At 40.3% G+C, this 22784-nt stretch overlaps 1 protein-coding gene across 5 annotated transcripts in view; it reads left to right on the top strand.

Annotated features, from left to right (window-relative positions):
* MRE11 (MRE11 homolog, double strand break repair nuclease) overlaps positions 1–22784 on the top strand; it is a 79933-nt gene that overhangs the window by 30880 nt on the left and 26269 nt on the right. For 4 of the 5 annotated variants that reach the window (XM_062196889.1, XM_062196886.1, XM_062196887.1 and 1 more), the window contains exons 12-16: positions 881–981; positions 3011–3184; positions 14903–14965; positions 17446–17665; positions 18861–18938. In XM_062196889.1, coding sequence (XP_062052873.1) covers positions 881–981; positions 3011–3184; positions 14903–14965; positions 17446–17665; positions 18861–18938 — 636 coding nt within the window. The remainder of the gene's footprint in view (positions 1–880; positions 982–3010; positions 3185–14902; positions 14966–17445; positions 17666–18860; positions 18939–22784) is intronic. The other variant, XM_062196890.1, reaches the window with a different exon arrangement.

Here is a 22784-nt window from a genome sequence, read left to right as displayed (position 1 = left end):
TGATAGATGCATTGGATACTGCACTTTATGTTCAACCTTTTTTGAGAAGAATTAATTGCTTTTTTCTCTATGTGTCATATTCTCTTATGATGCCTCTAACACCCTACATCATTGTACTCATGTATTCTCATGTACAGAGATCCTGGCTTTTTCACATCGTTGTGTTTTCAGCAGCTGCTCCTACTAGATAGACTCAGCATTACCGGACAGAGGTTATTGTCAGAGTAGATACTGGTCTCCTGTGTCCTGACTTCCCGCCCAGCACTCTCTCTTCTGTACCTACTGTTTCTGGAGACAGCAAATGGACTTGAAGCATGCTATCTTTTTGTCTCAGAGAGTTAAAAAAGATAAACTGAAATTAAATAGATAATTCTTACTGTTTCATCACATTCTTAAGTGAAACTGGCTTGGTTTGAACTGTGAGTACGTGGTGTGACTGATAGTTTTGTGTCACTACCTTGACTCATCCCAAGGATCTGGCAGTTTTATCCACAATTGCCTTTATTAAGATCAGTGCAAATGTCCATACAGTGAAAAAGACAAATAACATTGTGTTTTATGAAAATGGATTTTACACTGAGAACTCCCGCAAGTGTCTTGAGAACGCCTGCCCCCCTCCACCCCACCCCAGGTCTGTGGACCACCTTGTGAGAACAGCTGTCAGGCAGATTACTTAGGGATATGGAAATGGGATACTGACCATTAGGAGAAGGCCAGCTATTGGCAAAGACGGCTCATTTTTATGCCTCAAAATTTACTGTGTTGAGCAAGCTACAGTTGATAGTTTGGCCACACATGAGCAACCTGCCATGAGTTTGGCCACTTTCCCATTATAACAGAAGCTACTGTGTATTTTTGATGGAATTTTTTTTTTTTCTAGAAGAAGATATCAACTTTGGAAAGTTTATCACAAAACCTTCAGAAGGAACAACACTAAGGGTGGAAGACCTTGTAAAACAGTATTTTCAAACTGCCGAGAAGGTAATTTCTTATTTTCGTTCCTAAAACAAATGTTTATTGAGCTCCTATTGTATAGCAAGCACAGTGCCAAGCCCTGAGAAGGGACTCTGAGGAATGAGTCTCGCTGCCTCTCAGCTGGATCCATTCAGGAACACTGCAGCGGTGTTAAGGACCCACGCCACTCCCTTGGCTCTAGCCAAAGGGCTCCGCAGATTCCTGAGCAGTACGTGACGGGTTGACAGAAATACCTGAATACCACCCAGTTCACGTTTTGACTGATGGCCATCTCATAATAGCATATTTAGTTTAGGATATATGTAATTGATAGTTTAAGCAAAATGAATGCTCAAGATGTTTCTCTGAAGTAAGTAGGGTGACAGGTAATTACAATGATTAGTAGTTACTGCATACCAAGAAAAAGATGCTGCTTCAGTGGTTAGCATGATCCTGTGACTGTTGTTGGTGTTGTTGTCCTCTTTCTTTTTATCTCTACATAAAGGTCTTAATCCAGGATTTGATTTGCTTTTCTTGCACTTGGGTGTAATTTCAGAATTACCTCATAAATGCAGTGATAGTGAAGCCCCTCAAACTTACTAGAAATTGAGTATCCCTGTTCCAAAATGCTTGGAATCAGAAGTGTTTCAGATTTGAATTTTTTTCTTTTAGATTGTGAATATTTGTGTATATAGTGACATATTTTGTGAATGGAACCTAAGTCTAAAAATGAAATTCCTTTATGTTTCATATACATCTTAGCCATATAGCCTAAAAGTAATTTTACATATTCTTAGTGCGTCTGTGTTTTGACTGAGACCCTTCACGTGAAATCAGTTACAGAATTTTCCACTTGTGATGTCAGATTGATGCTGAAGAAGTTTTGGATTTTGGAGCATTTTGGATTTCAGGTTTTCAAATTAGACGTGTAGCTTTTATTGTGAGGATATGCTACTCTGAGATCCTCTGGTTATAGTATTTTCCTAGTACTATTGAATCAAATTTCCATTAACTTAGTATAAAACAATGCAGATTTATTATCTTAGATTTCTGTGGGTCAGAAATCTGACACAGGTCTCAATGGACTGAAATCAGGGTGTCAGCAAGGCTATTCTCCCTTCTGGAAGCTCTTGGAGAATCTGTTTCCTTGCTTTTTCATTTCTAGTGGTACCTACATTTTTTGGCTGTTGGTCCCCCTTTTCCATCTGTAAAGCCACCAGTGTTGTATCTCTCTCACTTTTTTCCCACAGTTACAGCTTCTCCTTCTTCACATTGCAATACCCTTTTGATTACACTGGGCCCACTGGGGTATTTACAGCCTGCTAATTAGTAACTTCAATTCAATCTGCAACTTTAATTTCCCTCTGTCATGTAACATATTCATAGGTTCCAGAGATTACACTGGTTAACCTAATCTGTTAATCATCACCTGCCATTTCTGGACTCTAATCCCCCAGCCACCCAGGCCTCTGCATTTTCACCTGTCCTGCACTCCCCTCATATTTCTTGTTTAACTTTGCTTTTTTCTAGCCCTTAGCATTTATCAGTTGCTGTCCTGCTTTTGGATTTTTTCCTTTGGTGACTAGATAACTTCTTTGTCTTTATAGCCAGTAGTAATATTCCATAATTTTCTTCACTCTTTTTTTTTTTTTGACAGGCAGAGTTAGACAGTGAGAGAGAGAGAGAGAGAGAGAAAGGTCTTCCTTCCGTTGGTTCACCCCCCAAATGGCCGCTACGGCCGGTGCGCTGTGGCTGGCGCACTGCACCGATCCGAAGCCAGGAGCCAGGTGCTTCCTTCTGGTCTCCCACGCAGTTGCAGGGCCCAAGCACTTGGGCCATCCTCCACTGCCTTCACAGGCCACAGCAGAGAGCTGGCCTGGAAGAGGAGCAACCGGGACAGAACCGGCGCTCCAACCGGGACTAGAAACCGGGGTGCTGGTGCCGCAGGCAGAGGATTAGCGAAGTGAGCCACGGCGCTGACCTTTCTTCACTCTTATATAGTTATTTTGTAAGGAATAGATGTCATTTCCTCATTCAGTGATTTGTTCTCATACAGAATGTGCAGCTGTCACTGCTAACAGAAAGAGGGATGGGTGAAGCAGTCCAAGAATTTGTGGATAAGGAAGAGAAAGATGCCATTGAGGAATTAGTGAAATACCAATTGGAAAAAACACAGCGATTTCTTAAAGAACGTCATATTGATGCCCTAGAAGATAAAATCGACGAAGAGGTGAGTAACTAATTTGGGTGTTCAGGTCTATGTAGACAGTTTCTCCGTAAGAGTAGCTCTGAGGGGATGAGCATTCAGCGTAGCCATTGCTGCTTAAGATGTCCACATCCCATGTGGGATTATATGGTTTGAGTCCCAGCTGCTTCACTGCTGATCCAGCTCCCTGCTAATGTATACCTTGGGAAGCCGCAGATGGTGGCTCAAGTACTTCGGTCCCTGCCACTCACATCAGACATGCAGATGAGTTCTAGAATGTTGCAGGCATTTGAAGATTGAACAGATAGATAGATCTCTCTGCATCTGTCTACCTTCAAATGAAACCAAAAAAAAGAGAGCAAGAGAAGAAGTAAGAGTAGCTCTGAGTTTTTTCTGATAGACCACTATTTATTTAACCTCTTTTATTTGTTTAGTTTCCTTATCTTTTTTTTTTTTACTTTTATTTAATAAATATAAATTTTCAAAGTGCAGTTTATGGATTACAAGGGCTTTTTTCCTCCCATAACTTCCCTCCCAACTGCAACCCTCCCATCTCCCGCTCCCTTTCCCATTCCATTCACATCAAGATTCTTTTTTTTTTTTGACAGGCAGAGTGGATAGTGAGAGAGAGAGACAGATAGAAAGGTCTTCCTTTTTGCCGTTGGTTCACCCTCCAATGGCCGCTGCGGCAGGTGCATCGCGCTAACCCGAAGGCAGGAGCCAGGTGCTTCTCCTGGTCTCCCATGCGGGTGCAGGGCCCAAGCACTTGGGCCATCCTCCACTGCACTCCCTGGCCACAGCAGAGAGCTGGCCTGGAAGAGGGGCAACCGGGATAGAATCTGGCGCCCCAACCGGACTAGAACCCGGTGTGCCGGTGCCGCAAGGCGGAGGATTAGCCTGTTAAGCCACAGCACCTGCCTACATCAAGATTCATTTTCAATTCTCTTTATATACAGAAGATCAATTTAGTATATGTTAAGTAAAGATTTCAACAGTTTGCACCCACGTAGAAACACAAAGTGTAAAATACTGTTTGAGTACTAGTTATAGCATTTATTCACATTGTAGAACACATTAAGGACAGAAATCCTACATGAGGAGTAAGTGCACAGTGACTCCTGTTGTAGACTTAACAAATTGACACTCTTGTTTATGGCGTCAGTAATCTCCCTAGGCTCTTGTCATGAGTTGCCAAGGTTCTGGAAGCCTTTTGAGTTTGCCGACTTCTATCTTATTTAGACAAGGTCATAGTCAAAGTGGAAGTTCTCTCCTCCCTTCAGAGAAAGGTACCTCCTTCTTTGATGGCCCGTTCTTTCCACTGGGATCTCACTCAGAGATCTCTCATTTAGGTCTTTTTTTTTTTCCCCCAGAGTGTCTTGGCTTTCCATGGCTAAAATACTCTCATGGGCTCTTCAGCCAGATCTGAATGCCTTAAGGGCTAATTCTTAGGCCAGAGTACTGTTTAGGACATCTGCCATTCTGTGAGTCTGCTGTGTAACCCACTTCCCATGTTGGATCGTTCTCTCCTTCTTAATTCTATCAGTTAGTATTAGCAGACACTAGTCTTGCTTATATGATCTCTTTGACTTTTAGACCTATCATTATGATCAATTGTGAACTGAAATTGATCACTTGGATTAGTTTCCTTATCTTTAAAATTGAGATGATAAAATGAAGATTTATATAATAAGTCTTTAGTCCGGCGCCGCGGCTCACTAGGCTAATCCTCCGCCTTGCGGCGCCGGCACACCGGGTTCTAGTCCCGGTCGGGGTACCGATCCTGTCCCGGTTGCCCCTCTTCCAGGCCAGCTCTCTGCTGTTGCCAGGGAGTGCAGTGGAGGATGGCCCAAGTGCTTGGGCCTGCACCCCATGGGAGACCAGGAGAAGCACCTGGCTCCTGCCATCGGATCAGTGCGGTGCGCCGGCCGCAGCGCGCTACCGCGGTGGCCATTGGAGGGTGAACCAACGGCAAAAGGAAGACCTTTCTCTCTGTCTCTCTCTCACTGTCCACTCTGCCTGTCAAAAATTAAAAAAAAAAAAAAATAAGTCTTTAAAGAACTGAGGATAAAATCTCACGTTTGGTGAAAAATAAATGTTAGTTTTTTTCTTATATTTAGTGTCTTCTTTTGAAAATCCTGAAAGTGCTTGAAAATGAACCTTGTAAGATGAAAAATTCTGTGCATTTCAGTTTTGTCATAAATTTTTATCAACATTTTGAATTTTATCTACAACATGCATTCTTTTCTAAGCATAAAGGCAATGGAACCATTACAGGAAAAGCTCTTTAGATTTGATTACATGGAAATGTTAAATGTTTGTTGGCATATCAAAAAACAAAATTAAAGGATACTGTTTTTGAAGAAACGTTTTTATGTGGATGGAAAAAAGTTAATACCACTAATATTAAAGAGTTCTTATAAATCTTAAAAATAGAATATTTTAAAAGGATAATGAATAAAGGATATGGATATTTGGTTCACAAAAGAAATATAAATGGCTAATAATACAGGAGCAAAGACTCATGTATTTTTGTCAAATTGACAAGGTTTTACAAAAAGTGGCATTTAGCACACTGCTGATAAGAATATTATATTTGAACAGCTTTATTGAAAAACAGCTTTGCAGGCCGGCACCATGCCTCAATAGGCTAATCCTTCACTGGCGGCGCCGGCACACCGGGTTCTAGTCCTGGTCGGGGCACTGGATTCTGTCCTGGTTGCTCCTCTTCCAGTCCAGCTCTCTGCCATGGCCCAGGAGTGCAGTGGAGGATGGCCCAGGTCCTTGGGCCCTGCACCCACATGGGAGACCAGGAAAGGCACCTGGCTCCTGGCTTCAGATTAGCGCAGTGCGCCAGCTGCAGCAGCCATTGTGGGGTGAACCAATGGAAAAAGGAGGACCTTTCTGTCTGTCTCTCTCTCTCTCATTGTCCACTCTGCCTGTCAAAAAAAAAAAAAAAAAAAAAAAGAAAAGAAAAGAAAGGAAAAAGAAAAACAGCTTTGCAGTGTATAGCAAACACCTTAAGAAAATTAGCCCATTAACACAGCTATAGGAAATTTTCCTAAGAAAATAGTAAGAGATGGCCGGCGCTGCGGCTCACTAGTCTAATCCTCCGCCTTGCGTTTCTGGCACATCAGGTTCTAGTCCCGGTCAGGGCACCAATCCTGTCCTGGTTGCCCCTCTTCCAGGCCAGCTCTCTGCTGTGGCCAGGGAGTGCAGTGGAGGATGGCCCAAGTGCTTGGGCCCTGCACACCATGGGAGACCAGGAGAAGCACCTGGCTCCTGCCATCGGATCAGCGCGGTGCGCTGGCCGCAGCGCGCCTACCGCGGCGGCCATTGGAGGGTGAACCAACGGCAAAAGGAAGACCTTTCTCTCTGTCTCTCACTCACTGTCCTCTCTGCCTGTCAAAAATTAAAAAAAAAAGAAAATAGTAAGAGCTTTTTGTATGGCATTTTTATCCACATTGGGGAATAAGTAGAAGTGTTTTGGTATAATAAATTTTGGCACATTCACAATGCAGAATGCTCTGCAGCCATTTTTTTTTTTTATTATTTCATAAATGTGAATTTACAAAGTGCAACTTTTGTATTGTTGTGGCTTCCCCCCCCCCAACCTCCCTCCCGTGGCCCTCCCCTCTCCCTCTCCCATCCCACCCTTTATCGAGTTTCATTTTCAGTTACCTTCATATACTGAAGATCAACTTAGTATATACTAAGCAAGGATTTCAACAGACTCTGCAGCCATTTAAAATTACATTTTTTTAAGAACATGGAACAATATTTTCAATATAATATTAAATGGGAAAAGCATTCTAAGGATGCAGAACTATACACACTATGATCCCAGTTAATTTTACTTTTCTTATGAGAATTTCTGTACATCTAAGTAAAGGTTGAAAGAAAATATTCCAGACATGTTATCAGCAGTTTTGTCTAGGAGGTTGAGTTATAGGGTATAGGGGATCACTTTCTATATTTTCTGTGTCCCACCTAAGCAAAAGAGCAAAGCATTGTTTTAAAAACTTATTCCCTTTGGCTTCCATTTAAATGGTCTTAGTTATTATGGTTCTCTTTAAGCCTTATGATATCAGTATATAGCTAGTAGTATTCAAAACTAGGTACTTTGAACGTTCGGCAGGTAATTCATACTCTAAAACTAGCCATTCTCTGACAGTTGTTATGTTGGATTTGTTCATTTTTTAGTACGGGTAGTTTCTTGTGTAAGCACCTGAAATAAGGCATGAGCATTGCCACCCAGAATAATGACTCCTGAGTTACAAAGTGTGAGTGTGAGTGTAGGTGTGTAGCGTGAGCCCTGGATGGCACTGCCAGATTCAAAATCAAAACCTTTATTTGCTGTTTACATATCAGTAAGTTATCTAACCGCTCTGTATCTCAGTTTCCTCATCTGGGTATAAAGGGCGATGATTATAAAACCCCCTTTGTTATTGTGAGGATTGAAATAGTCAATATGTGTAAAGTCCCTAGATAGTAACTCTGAGTCTGCTCAGTGTTTCACTCTCTCTTGTTTCTTTCCTATGAATGACTTAGCACTTTTGCTAGGTGCTACATACCACCTAGAGCACTGTTATGTATTTTGTCGTTTTTAAGAGATGATTATTTCTGTATTCCCTCTCTGCTGAATCACGACACACATGCTGATATTTCTTTCACCTTGAAAGCAGGCACACTCTCAATTCCATTTCCCTTAAACTACTACCCTGTTCCTTTGTTTCTCTTGTATAGCAGAATTGCTTCAAAGAGTTCTATTTGTTACCCTAATTCTTCTCCCTCCACTTTCACTTAATTCCAGCTATTCAGGCTTTCTGCTCCATCATTCCGGTGATCAGGGTCACTAGTGACCTCTCTTACTAAATCCACTGTCAGTTTTCTGTCTTAATTCTCATGACTGTCAATACTTTTTTTCATTGGCTACCAGGACTGTCCACTCTTCTGGTTTTCTTTCTGCCTTTATGGCTGTGTATTCTCAATCTCTATGTTGATTGTTCTCATGTTTCCAGCCTGTTACATTGGAGTCCCCAGGACTCAGTCCTTGGATGACCCCTTCGTATACCTATCTCCTTTGTGATCTTATCCAACTTTCTGGGTTTGGTGGTGACTTTCAGAAGCCTAGCCCAGGGCTCTTCTCAGCTTAAGACTTTCACAGCCAGCAGCCTGCTAGATGCTTGTGCTTGTATGTTTAAAGCCATCTCAACTTTTTACTGTGTCTCATTCTGAATTATTGATCCTCACTCTCTTCTCTCCCTGTAGAGTTCTTGTGGAAGTGCCATTCAGAACTTTACAGTCATGCTTAATCCTTTTTCTGTCACCTATATCCTATCTAGAAATGCTTTTGACCTGACTGTATCTGACTACTTTTTTTTTTTTTTTAAGATTTTATTTATTTATTTTGAGAGGTAGAGTTACAGATAGAGGGAGAGTCAGATCTTTGATCCACTGGTTCACACCTCAGATGGTCCCAACAGCCAGAGCCGATCTGAAACCAGGCGCCAAGAGCTTCTTCCAGGTCTCCCATGTAGGTGCAGGGGCTCAAGCACTTGGGCCATCTTCCGCTGCTTTCCCAGGCCATAGCAGAGAGCTGGATCGGAAGAGGAGCAGCCGGGCTAGAACTGGTGCCCTTATGTGATGCCAGCACTGCAGGCAGAGGCTTGGCCCACTACGCCACAGCGCTAGCCCCCTGGCTACTTCTTACCACCTTCCTTGCTACCATTGGTCTAACACATCTCACATTTCTTACCTGGATTATTCCAGTAGCCTTGAAACTTCTACTCTGCCTTTCTTCCACTCTAATTCCCCACCATGTCCGCCAATTCAGTCATCTGGTGATCCTAACATACTCTAGGTCTAGTCATTCTTACCCTTAAAAAGTCCTTATAGTTGCTCACAAGGCGTTTTTCTGTCCAGCTTTCTATTATTTCTTTACCTTCATATCTGCTCCTGCCTCAGCACTTCCTTGTTTCTTAAACACCATGCATGATTTTGCCTTTGTGCTTTTATACATATTCTTTTCTTTGATTGATTTTCCCCCAATTTGCGGGACTCATTGCCTACCTCTTAAAATCTTAGCTCATATATTAGCTTCTCACTGAGTCCTTGTAATCAGCCTGTTAAGTTGTAACCATTCCTTAGCACTCCTTACCCTTCATTGTGCTTTAATTTTTTTTGGTGCATTGATCCACAGGATTTCACAGGCTCAGATATTTGAAGGGATTCACAATACTCCTCTCTGAACATTCTTACTGAAGGTTTTATTTAAAGGTAAAGGATATAGTACTGTGAGAAAAGAATATAGAAAGGCATTCAGGATGTGAGAAACACTAGACATAAGCTCCCTGTGTCATTATTTTACATAGTTCTCCCTGGATTGTAAACCAAGTTTCCCTGCTTGTGTAATCAAGGGAATGCATGTTGAACATCATCTGCAGATGAACTAACCCTGGGGATGCCAGAGGCTCCTCAGAGATAAATGTTCCCAGTCCAGCTATAAATTGACTTTGGTTATAGACACAATTCAAAATACAGTGTAAGCTCTTATTGTGTTGCAACACCCCCACCCCATGCACACAATAGCTTGCCAACTACTTGACAGTGGCACTTTTGATGATTTTGTTTATTGCCGTGTATTATTACCTGCAGTGGTGCCTGGTATATAGTAGGTCCTCAATAAATACGTACTGAATAGATTATTATATAGGTAGGACTTTCTCCAACTGTGTGGCTATATTATAAGAGCCTTGTGAGCAGAATTCATTTAAAAAGGAATCTGTTGTGTCTGTCTTGGTACAAGGACCATGGTCAGTAAACATTCCGTAGTTGACTGTTGACAAAAATGGAACTTTAAGGGCCCACCTACGTAAGATACCATCCAGAGAGCCTCCTGGATGTCTTACTACCAGGTGCAGAAGAGTCATTTGAGCAGTGTAATAGATTTTTCTTTTTTTTTTTTTTGACAGGCAGAGTGGATAGTGAGAGAGAGAGACAGAGAGAAAGGTCTTCCTTTTTGCCGTTGGTTCACCCTCCAATGGCCGCTGCGGCCGGTGCACCGTGCTGATCCGAAGCCAGGAGCCAGGTGCTTCTCCTGGTCTCCCATGCGGGTGCAGGGCCCAAGCACTTGGGCCATCCTCCACTGCCTTCCCGGGCCATAGCAGAGAGCTGGCCTGGAAGAGGGACAACCGGGATAGAATCCAGCGCCCCAACCGGGACTAGAACCCGGTGTGCCGGCGCCGCAAGGCGGAGGATTAGCCTGTTAAGCTACGGCGCCGGCCTAAAAATTATTTTAACGAAGTATAATACCCATCGGATATAAGGAATTTTTTTTCCTCTAGTTTGACAGTTTTTCAGTGAAACAGAACATTTTGGCAGCACGTGAAATAATTTTGCCTAGGGCCAGTATTTTTTTTTTTTTTTAAGAGTATATTTTGGAATCTAATATAAACAACTTGGAAAATGTGATTAGTCTTTTGGTGAGACAAAATACTTAAATTTCCAAGTTTTTTTTTTATAAGATCTACTTTTTTATTTGTTTTATTTATTTATTTATTTTAAATTTTTATATAAGGTACACAAACTTCATGTATTTCAAACATACAGATTTAGGAACGTAGTGATACTTCCCATCCTACCTTCCCTCCTGCAAATGCTTCAACTTTCTTCCTCCTCCCTCTTCTATTCCAACTCTTAATTTTTATAAAGATCTATTTTCAGTTTACTTTATACTCATAAAATTAACCCTGCATTAAATAAAGTGTTCAATAAATAGTATGAAGGAAAAAAATACACGATTAAGTAGTAGTAGAGACAAAGGCTATAAATGATCATTGAATATCAAAATGTCAGTTTCACCCCAATACATTACATTTTAGGTACTCTATTAGTTACCACAGATCAAGGAAAACATGGTATCTGTCTTTTTGGGAGTGGCTTATTTCACCAAGTATAATGGTTTCCAGTACATCCGTTTTGTTGCAAAAGACAGGACTTCATTTTTTTTTTTAACTGCTGACTAGTATTCTGTAGTGTAAATATACCATCATTTCTTTATCCAGTCATCAGCTAATGGACATCTGGGTAGATTTCATATCTTAACTATTGTGAATTGATCTGTAATGAACATGGGGGTACAGATAACTCTCTCATCTGCTGATTTCATTTTGTTTGAGTAAATTCCCAGGAGTGAGAAGGTTGGGTCATATGGTGGGTCTATATTAAGATTTCTGAGGTATCTCCATAATGTCTTCCTCAATGGCTGTGCCAGTTTACATTCGTACCAACAATGGATTAAGATACCTTTTTCCCCACATCCTTGCCAGTATTTATTGTTGATTTCTATATGAGAACCATTCTAACTGGAGTGAGGTGAAACCTCATTTTGGTTTTGATTTGCATTTCCCTGATGGCTAGTGATCCTGAGCATTTTTTCAAGTGTCTGTTGGCCATTTGAATTTCCTCTTTTGAAAAATAGCTGTTCAATTCCTTTTCCCATTTCTTAAATGTTGTTTTGTTGTTGAATTTCTTGAGCTCTTTATAGATTCTGGATATTAATCCTTTATCAGTTGCATAGTTTGTAAAAATTTTCTACCATTCTGTCAGTTGCCTCTTCCACTTTGCTGAGTATTTCTTTTGCAGTGCAAAAGCTTCTCAGCTTGATGTAATCCTGTTTGTCAATTTTGGCTTTGATTGCCTGTGCTTCTGGATGGGTATTTTCCAAGAAGTCTTTGCCTATGCCAATATCTTGCAAAGTTTCCCCAATGTTCTCTAGTAATTTGATGGTATCGTGTTATAGATTTAGGTCCTTGATCCATGTTGAGTGGATTTTTTTGAGAGGTGTAAGGTAGGAGTCTTATTTAATATTTCCACATGTGGAGATACAGTTTTCCTAGCACCATTGGTTGAAGAGACTGTCCTTGCTCCAGGGGTTGTTTTTTTAGCTCTTTTTCAAAGATTAGTTGGTTGTAGATACATGGATTAATATCTGGAGTTCCATTGGTCTTTACCAGTACCATGCTCTTTTGATTTATAACTGCCCTGTAGTATGTCTTGAAATCTGGTATTGTGATGCCTCTGGCTTTTTTTGTTGTTGTTGCATATGTTATAGAGATTCTTGAGTTGTTAATTTTCAGCTTCATTCCATTGTTGTCAGAAAAAGTACATGATGTGATTTTGGTTTTTTGAATTTGCTGAGACTTGTATATGATCTATCCTGGTATATGCTGGACAAAGTTCCATGCACTGATGAAAAGAATGTGTATTCTGCAACTGTGGGATGAAAGATTCTGTACCAGATACCAGTTAGGTCCATTTGGTCCATAGTGTTGATTAGCTCTGTTGTTTCTTTGTTGATATTTTGTCTAGTTGATCTGCCCATTGATGAGAGTGGGGTGTTGAAGTCCCCCATTACTATTGTGTTAGAATCTATGTCTCCCTTTAGATCCATTAACATTTGTTTTAGCCAGGCACCCCGCATGAGTGCATATACATTTATTATAGTTACATCTTCCTGTTGAGTTAATCCCTTAATCCTTACATAGTGCCCTTTGTCTCTTTTAGCAGTTTCTGTGTTAAAGTCTATTTTGTCTGATATTAGGGTGGATACACCTCCTTTTTGCTGTCTGTTTCTCTCCTTTCATTTTCAGTCCTTGTGGATCTTTGTTGGTGAGATGTGTTTCTTGCAGGCAGCGAATGGGTCTTTTTAAAAAAATTGTATTTAAGTTACACAAGTTTCATGTATTTCATATATACAGATTTAGGAACATAGTGATACTTCCCACCCTACCTTCCCTCCTGCCTATGCTGGAACCCTTCTACCTCCTCCTGCTTCTCCTATTCCTACTCTTAATTTTTCAAAGATCTGTTTTCAGTTTATTTAATGATCCTTGAGGTTAACCCTATACTAAGTAAAGGGTTCAGCATATAGTGTGAAGGAAAAAACACCATCCCTCAGCTGACAAGGGCTGTAAACAGCCATTGAATCTCAAAGTGTCTGTTTCACTCCAGTACATTACATCTTAGGTACTCTGTTAGTTACCACAGGTCAGGGAAAACATATCTGTCTTTTTGGGACTGTCTTATCTGACTAAGTATAATGGTTTCCAGCTGCATCCATATTGTTGCAAATGACAGAATTTCAATCCATTCAGCTTTTGGCCATTTACATTCTAGATTACTATTGATAAGTAACGATTTGGCCCAACCATTTTTCCGTGAATATTCCTATTGTTTGCTTTGTATTTCCTTAGTACTTTTATTGGGAGACTTTCTGCCTTCACATTCTTTGATAATAATAACTGTTGTTCTATGCTCCTGTATGTAGCACATCCTTAAGCATTTTTTGTAAGGCTGGTCAAGTAGTAACAAATTGTTTCGATTTCTGTTTGTTATGGAAGGTCCTTATTTCACTTTCATTCATAAATCAGATCTTTGCCTGGTACAGTGTTCTAAGTTGACAGTTTTTTTTTTTTTTTTTTTTCTCTTAAGACTTAGACAATATCTCTCCTTTCTAGCCTATACGGTTTCTGATGAGAAGTCCACTGTGAGTCTAATTGGAGATGGAGAGCCTCTGAAAGTAACTGTTTCTCTCATATAAATTTTAGAATCTTTTCTTTATGTTTTACTGTGGAGAGTTTGACTATTATGTGTTGTGGTGAAGATCTTTCCTGGTCATGTTTATTAGGAGTTGTGTGTGCCCTGGGTTCTTGGACTTCCCTTTTCTATGACATACTGAATTCTTCATTTCTAATATTTCATTTTGATTTCCATTCAGAATCTCAATTTCAAGGGAGAATCTTTCATTCATGTCATGTATGGATTTCTTTAATTTGTGAATTTGCTTCTTATTGCTTCTGAGTAATCCTATGCTTAATCTTTTGAATTCCATTTATAGCATTTCATCAGTCTCTTCATCTTCACATTCTAATATGGAAGTGTTGTTGTTTTCCTTTGTAGGGGATCATGTTGTCCTCCTTGTTTTTGTTTCTTGAGTTTCCGCATTTATTTTTAGGCTGTATCCCTAGTAGAATAGGTTGCTGCAGTCTGATCTGACCTCACTCTCCTAAGCTGGCACTGTTTTCTGGCTCTTGGCTGCTGAGGTCGTGTGTTGTGTCCATGTTTGTGCTACATATCTGCACCTTCCACACCATTCCATGGCATTCCTGTTCCCTCCATAGAATTTCCACTGTGGTTTTTTTCTCTAACTGGCCCCTGATAATGTACTTCCTGCACTTCTTTTTTTTTTTTTTTTTTTAACGATTTATCCCTACCCTAGAGCAAAATCCACCAAATTCATCAAGATTTATTTATATATTTGAAAGGCAAAACAACCGAGAGAGAGAGGAAGAAATAGAGCTCTTCCATTCTTCCATTTGTGGATTCACTCCCAAAATGGTCACACCAGCTAGGGCCAGGCTAGGCCAAAGCCAGGAGGCTGGAACTCTATCCAGGTCTTCCATGTATTTGGCAGAGCCCAGGTATTTGGGCCATCTGCCTCTGCTTTCCCCTAGCAAATTAGCAGGGAGCTGGATCAGAAGCAGAGCAGATGGGATTCAAACTAGCACTCTGATAAGGGATGCTGATGTTGCAGCTCAGGTTTTAATTAGCTATGCCCCAATGCTGGACTTAAATTTCTGAGTTTTAGGTTATAATGGAAAGATTTCTTAATTAGTGTAGTCCATTTTGTATTTATGTAGCAGGAATAAACAACATGTTTGGATTTATTCTGTTATGATCTAGGTGCGTCGTTTCAGAGAAAGCAGACAAAAAAATACGGACGAAGAAGATGATGAAGTTCGAGAGGTGATTTTTCTGCTGTTAATTCCTATGTTTATGCATCAGTTTGTTAAACTCAATACCGGCAGGTTTGTTTAGAGTAATCAGTCCCCAGGTATGGTAGATAGAAGTGAGCAAGTGTTAGCTGAAGGTAACTGCCTTTGATTTATTTCAGTTCAGCCTGCAAATATTCTCTTTGCTGACATTACTCTTTTTTTCTTTTGCTCTGGTCTAAAATGAATTTAATTATGTGTTGGGGGGGCATGTACAAGAGCACTTGTTAATATGTTATCTAATTGCTGTCAGTGCATCTTGTGGATGTAAACTGCAGTCTTACCCTGTGGAGTTTATATTATGCTGTACAAAAACAGCAACAGTGTTTTGGTTAGTATTGTTACCATTTTAAATAGACAGTTTTCATTGTCCCTTCAAAGTGTTACAGTGAGCTGGAGCACCATCATCACTGTCTTCTCAGTCTCTTTTTATGTTAAGAGGGACAAGTTAACAACCATTTGTTTAAGTTTTGGGCCAGTAACTGACGCATAACTGAAATATATTTTCTTATTTTCTAATTGTCCATAGTGTTTTATGATCACTATCTGGTATTTACAAGGTTATTTTATAAATTATTTGTACGAGGGCTTTGTCTTGATTACTTTAATTCAGCAGACGTTTTTAGAAAAAAATACTTATTTAGTTGAAAAGCAGGGCTATAGAAGGAGAGATATTTTATTGCTGGTTCACTCTCCAAATAGCTACAATGACCAGGGCTGGGCCAGACCAAAGCTGGGAGCCTGGAACTCCATCCTGGTCCCCGACATGGGTGGCAGGGGCCCAGCTACTTAGGCAATTGTGCTGCTTTCTCAGATGCATTATCAGGGATCTGGATCAGAAGTGGAGCAGCTGGGACTCCAACTATGCTTTTATGGGATGCTGGCATTGCAGGCAGCAGCTTAACCCACTGAGCCACAGTGCCAACCCTGGAGACCTCACTTTCATAATACAGTAATTCCCTTGATAATTAATTGCTATACTGATCCATGAATGATCTAATCTATTCATGAGGTGGAGCCTTTGTGACCCTTTCACTTCCCAAAGGTCCCATCACTCACAGGATGTTAACATGTGACCTGGAGATTAAGTTTCCAGCATATGAAATTTCGGGGATACATTCAAACCAGATTTCAGCATGCCATAGGATGTTACAAATTTCTTCATTCTCAGCATACTATTTGGAACTTAGGTAATAGAATTTGATAACTTCCCCAAGCTGTAATTCACAGCTTTGCAAAATTGTTTAGCTCAGAATATGAATCTCACTACTGTGCATATTGAACAGACAAGCAAAGTGTTAAAGATAAAAATTATGATTTACAGTCTTGTGTTCATACAGAAAAACTCTCAAGTCTTTAATTATAAGTTCACATTTAAATAAAGGGCCAAACAGTAAATATTAGGCTTTACAGGTTATATACTCACACTGGCAAGAATATAGAGAAATTAGAACCCTTGTATATTGCTGGTAAGAATGAAAAATGGTACAGCTGCTGTGGAAAACAGTATGGTGGATCATCAAAAACTGACATGTAGAATTACCATATGATGTAGCATTTCCACTTTTAAGTATATGACCAAAAGAATCAAAAGCCAGGGACTCAAATAGCTGACAGCTCTAGAGGCCCAAGATTAGTATACCAGTGTTCTTAGCAGCATGATTCACAAAAGTCAAAAGGTAGAAATAACACAAAAGTCCATCAATAGATAAATTGATCAATGTAATATATAAAAATGCAATGGAATATTACTCCGCCTTTAAAAGGAGTGAAATTCTGATTCATACTACAAGATCGATGATTGTTGAAAATATTAAGGTTGGGGCCAGGGCTATGGCGTAGCGTTAAAGCTCTGGCTTGCAGTGCCAGCATCCCCTATGGGCACCAGTTGAGTCCCAGCTGCTCTACCTCCGATCCAGCTCCCTGCTAATGGCCTAGGAAAGCAGTAGAAGATGGCTCAAGTCCTTGGACCCCTGCACCCATGTGAGAAACTCAGAAGAAGTTCCTGGAGCCTGGCTTCGGATTTGCTCAGCTCTGGCTGTTGCGACTATTTGGGGAGTGAACTAGTGGATGGATGACCTCTCTTTCTGTAACTCTTTCTTTCAAATAAATAAAATCCTTTAAAAAAAGTAAGATCAAAAAAGCCAGGTACAATAGGAAGAATGTATAGCTTCACTTATATGAGGTACCTAGAGTAAACAATTAATACAGACAGAAAATAGAATACTGGAGTGGAGTCTGGACTCTAACTCAGGCATTCTGTATGAAATAGGGAATCCCGAGTAGTGTTTTAACTGCTGCTCCAAATTCTAACCCCTCCCTTATAATTTTATAGTGACAAAATAAGGCAGATAGTTAGAAAATAACAAATGTTCACATGAATGACTAGATTAATAATTGTTAGGATGCTGCATTATCTGCTAATGTGTACTTTCTCCTTGTTATCCCTCTTAGGCTATAAACAGGGCCAGAGCTCTTAGGTCTCAGTCAGAGGACTTGGCTTCTGCTTTTAGTGCTGATGACCTCACGAGTATAGAGTTAGCAGAAGAGATGGCTAATGACTCCGATGACAGCATCTCAGCAGCAGCCAACAAAGGAAGAGGCCGAGGAAGAGGTCGAAGAGGAGGAAGAGGGCAGAATTCAGCATCGAGAGGAGGGTCTCAGAGAGGAAGAGGTTAGCACTGAATATAACCGTGTACACTTCAGACTTGGCAGTTGAGTGGGAAATATAGAATTGTATCTTGTCAGAGTTAAGCGTTTGTATTTCTGAAACAACACTTTAAAGATGTATTTTTATAATGCATAAAGATGGTCATGTATTTTTAATGGCCACATATAAATAGGGTTAAATTACTCTTAACATACTTTTTTTTTAAGCTTCATTGTGTTTCACGCAGCATTTCATGGTCATATGTCATATTCATTCTCACATGTAGAAAGTAATAATGAGGCAGATTGGAGTTGTTAAAGAAAAATCGCTGACTAATAATGGCCATTTACAGCAGGAAGAAAACTCCAGATCATAAAAATACTGTTGTCACTGTCATAAGGTACAGCGTTTTGATAAAAAGGTCCGCTTAAAGTTTGTTTAAAAAGAAAATTACCAAAACTTGATCTCTAAAAGCTTTCATTAACTTTTTTTTTTTTTTTTAAAGATTTATTTATTTATTTGAAAGGCAGAGGCAGAGAGAGGGAGGGAGAGAGAGATCTTCCATCTGCTGGTTCACTCCCCAAATGGCTGTAACTGCCGGCGTTGCACCAATTTGAAGCCGGAAGCCAGGAGCTTCTTCCGGTCTCCCACGGGGATGCAGGAGCCCAAGAACTTGGGCCATCTTCCACTGCTTTCCCAAGCCATAGCAGAGAGCTGGATCGGAAATGGAGCAGCCAGGACTAGAACCAGCACCCATATGGGATGCTGGCACTGCAGGCGGCGACTTTACTCATTACGCCACAGCGCTGGCCCCTTCATTAACTTTACTTGCCATCATTTTATTAAACATGAACATTTTTTGTTATTCAATATCTTAAACAATAGAAAATGGTCATCCAATGACTTCTTGATATATTATATAAGATCCAGCTCTCTACTATGGCCTGGAGGAGCAGTGGAGGATGGCCCAAGTGCTTGGGCCCTGAACCCATATTGGAGGCCCGGAGGAGGCCCCTGGCTCCTGGCTTCAGGTTGGCGCAGCTCCAGCCGTTGCGGCCAGCTGGGGAGTAAACCAGTGGATGGAAGACCTCTCTCTCTTTCTCTCTGCCTCTCCTTCTCTCTCTGTGTTATTCTGACTTTCAAATAAATAAATAAATCTTTTTAAAAAAAAAACCTTCCATACTGATGAGATTGTAATTGCTCTTTGTTGGAACAACAGGTACTGGTCTGGAGACTTCTCGAGGCAGGAATTCAAAGGCTGCGGTGTCAACATCTAGAAATATGTCAATTATAGATGGTGAGTAATTGTCTAGCACCTATTTATAATTCCAACCTAAGAAGACCTAGGAAATTTCCATTTGTAACCTTCATTTGTTTGTGTTAAAATCAGTGGGGAACTAAAAGGGCTATTAGGATCACAGGGTAAATTATTCTTTGAAAGATCTTTGCCATGCATCAGAGCTTCTGAAGAGGTTATGCCTTAAAGGTTACTTTCATAATTCCTGAGTTTTAGACAGATTTGATCATAATTTCCCTTTGACAGAGCAATCAGAAAAGCATGGCAGTTGTTTAGTATACCAACAACAACAGAGAAAGAAAAGGAAATTTCTCCTAATGAAATGCTTACAGTAACTTTTCTGCATCTGTCCATCTCTGCTATCAGTGTAGAGAATTTGTGTGAACTATTTAGGGAAATTATATTTAGGATTCTTTGAATTAGTTTTGTGTATGTTGTGTGGTCGAAAAATTGGTTTTAACCTAAGGGGATATGTTAAACTATACTTAATATTATTGTATATGAGATCAACCTAAGTTGTTAGTCAGATTTACAAAATATATATTAAGATAGTTAATGATAGTTTTCTTGCTAGCTCCTAGTGTATATTCATGTGCATTTTACTTACATTAATGTATCTTATTTAAGATTATTATCTCCTTTTTATATCCAGGATTAATTTTTTTAAAGATTTATTTATTTATTTGAAAGTCAGAGTTACAGAGAGAGAGAGAGAGAGAGAGAAAGGTCTTCCATCCGATGGTTCACTCCCCAATTGGCTGCAGTGGCCGGAGCTGCGCCGATCCGAAGTCAGGAGTCAGGAGCTTCTTCTGGGTCTCCCATATGCAGGGGCCCAAGGACTTGGGCCATCCTCCACCACCTTCCCAGGCCATAGCAGAGAGCTGGATTGGAAGTGGAACAGCCGGATATTGAACCACTGCCCATATGGGATGCTGGTGCTTCAGGCCAGGGCGTTAACCCATTGTGCCACAGCACTGGCCCCAGGATTAATTTTTGACAAATTGGAGAGTTAGACTAGATCTCTTAAAAGTTAAATTTTCAAGGGTAAATATAAACTGCATTTATGTTCAAAAGGACAAGTTGCACAAATAGAGTTGTGAGAAGTAAAATAAACATAGATCAGTAAGACCTATGTGGGGTAGCCTAATTGTTCAAACCTAGTGCTGTCTCAAGCAGTATTATATAAGAGTGCATATCTGCAGTAAAGATGTTCTTCTGTACTGTCATTGAGCACATCATGCCGAGAATTCTATGCTTATCTTTGGGACTGTATTTCAAGAAAGGTCTCAACTATATATGATCGTTCAGAAAAAAACCCAGGCAATAACAAAAAATGGTTGAAGGAACTTGGATAGCTAACCTGGGAAAGACTCATGTTTTTAGAGATTAAGTTCTTTCATTTGGAAGGCGGAATAGAGTTAGTCCCAAAGGCAATGATTTTTTTTTTTTTTTTTTTAAAGATCTGTTTATTTACTTGAAAGAGTTACAGAGAGACAGAGGCAGAGGCAGGGAGAGAGAAAGCCTTCTGTCTGCTGGTTTCACTCCCCAAATGGCCACAATGGCTGGAGCTGAGACGATCTGAAGCCACGAGCTTCTTCTGGGTCTCCTACATGGGTGCAGGGACTTCCACTGCTTTCTCAGGCCATAGCAGAGAGCTGGATCGAAAGTGGAGCAGCTGGGACTCGAACCGGCACTTGTAAGGGAATTTGGCACCACAGGTGGCGGCTTTACCTGCTACACCACAGTGCTGGCCCCTGCCATAGTTTTAATCTACATAGCCACATGAATTCTCTAAGAATCTGATGAAAGCTGTGTTTCCTCTCCCTAAGTAAATGCTTATATGTAATTCCATTCAATTTTAAAGGATTCAGGTACTGCCATGAAGCCCATCCATGTTCTCCGGATTAAAAATTTATGGTTCAGTGAGAATGGATGGGAAAAGCTAGAAACATACAATTTAAGTGTGTTATCTGATAGAATGGACCTGGAAGATTTAAGAACACGTTTGCTGCTCTCATTTTATAAATATGGGAGCTGAGCTAAGCAATTTGCCCTTGGTTGATAAAACTACTAATAGTACCAAAAGTAGCTAATAATTCATAAAATGGTTACTGAATGCCTCTTAACAGCACTGTGGGCTTGGGGCTTACATTATTCTTGTTTTAGAGAAAAGGGAAGTGAAGCTTTGAAAAGATAGGTAAATTATCTACAATCTCATAACTAGTCAGTGCTAGGACTTGGATTGATCCCATATTCTTTGGCCTCCAGAATCAGTAGTTGACCACTATACTAGTTTCCAGAGCAATGTAAGATTAGAAATCTAGCTGCTGGCCCTTAAGGCATTCGGATCCGGCTGAAAAGCCCATGAGAGTATTTCAGGCATGGAAAGCCAAGACACTCTGGCAAAAAAAAAAAAAAATGACCTAAATGAAAGATCTCCACGAGTGAGATCCCAGTGGAAAGAACAGGTCATCAAAGAAGGAGGTACCTTTCTCTGAAGGGAGGAGAGAACTTCCACTTTGACTATGACCTTGTCTAAATGTGAATTCAAAAGGCTACCTACCATAGCTTTGGCAACTCATGACAAGAGCCTAGGGTGATTACTGATGCCATAAACAAGAGTGTCAATTTGTTAAGTCAACAACAGGAGTCACTGTGCACTTACTCCTCATGTAGGATCTCTGTCCTTAATGTGCTGTACATTATGATTTAATGTTATTACTAGTACTCAAACAGTATTTTTCACTTTGTGTTTCTACGTGGGTGCAAACTGTTGAAATCTTTACTTAATATATACTAAATTGATCTTCTGTATATAAAGAGAATTGAAAATGAATCTTGATGTGAATGGAAGGGGAGAGGGAGCGGGAAAGGGGAGGGTTGCGGGTGGGAGGGAAGTTATGGGGGGGGAAGCCATTGTAATCCATAAGCTGTACTTTGGAAATTTATATTAATTAAATAAAAGTTAGAAAAAAAAAAAAGAAATCTAGCTGCTGGTTCTTCATAGAGGAGTCTTTGCATTATACAGAATGACCTGTCTAGTTAGTTACAAAGTAAGTTCTCACTCCATTACAGGAAGGTTCAGCATTTACTGGATGACAACTGACATTGGAGAAAGGATATGAATATCAAATTGATACTGGCTTGTAAGGAACCTTCATACCAAAAATTCCATTGCTGTATTGTCACTCAGGTATTATTGAGTACTTCAGGAGAGCCTCTTCAGACCCTTAGCCTTTGACTTCAGGAACGCCTTCTCTTTGTTGCCCTTTCAGAAGCGGCATTCAGAAAGATGCTTTTCTTTCACAGGCATGTCCAATGTAAAAGCAGCCAAAGGGGAGAAAAGAAAAGGCAGCATGATGTGTTATTGTAAAGTATCTAGGCTGAGTTCACTGTGTGAAAGCTCTGTGACATGAGATAAGCCAGTTTGTTTACATGTGAAGTGGGATAATAATCTGTATTGGGCTATTCTGAAGGTTAAATGAGCAAAAAGCCTGGCACATACTAGGCATTTATGGAATAGTACTTACTGTTATTTTTAAAAATGGGAAAGCAGAGGAACGTAGAAATAGAAAGTGAGTAAAATATGGAACATTTCATGTTAAACCATCAGGAGTTGTTTTATTCACTGTGTCACAGATTGCTTTCCTTCACCTCAGACTAAATTGGCTTTTTTTTTTTTTTTTTTAACAGATAGAGTTAGACAGTGAGAGAGAGAGAGAGAGAAGGGTCTTCCTTCCGTTGGTTCACCCCCCAAATGGCCGCCATGGCCAGAGCTATGTTGATCCGAAGCCAGGAGCCAGGTGCTTCCTGCTGGTCTCCCATGCGGGTGCAGTGGCCCAAGCA

The sequence above is a fragment of the Lepus europaeus genome, chromosome 7 (assembly GCF_033115175.1).
Source record: "Lepus europaeus isolate LE1 chromosome 7, mLepTim1.pri, whole genome shotgun sequence".
In the NCBI taxonomy this organism is placed as follows: domain Eukaryota; kingdom Metazoa; phylum Chordata; class Mammalia; order Lagomorpha; family Leporidae; genus Lepus; species Lepus europaeus.
This window is presented reverse-complemented; position numbering and strand designations above follow the sequence as displayed.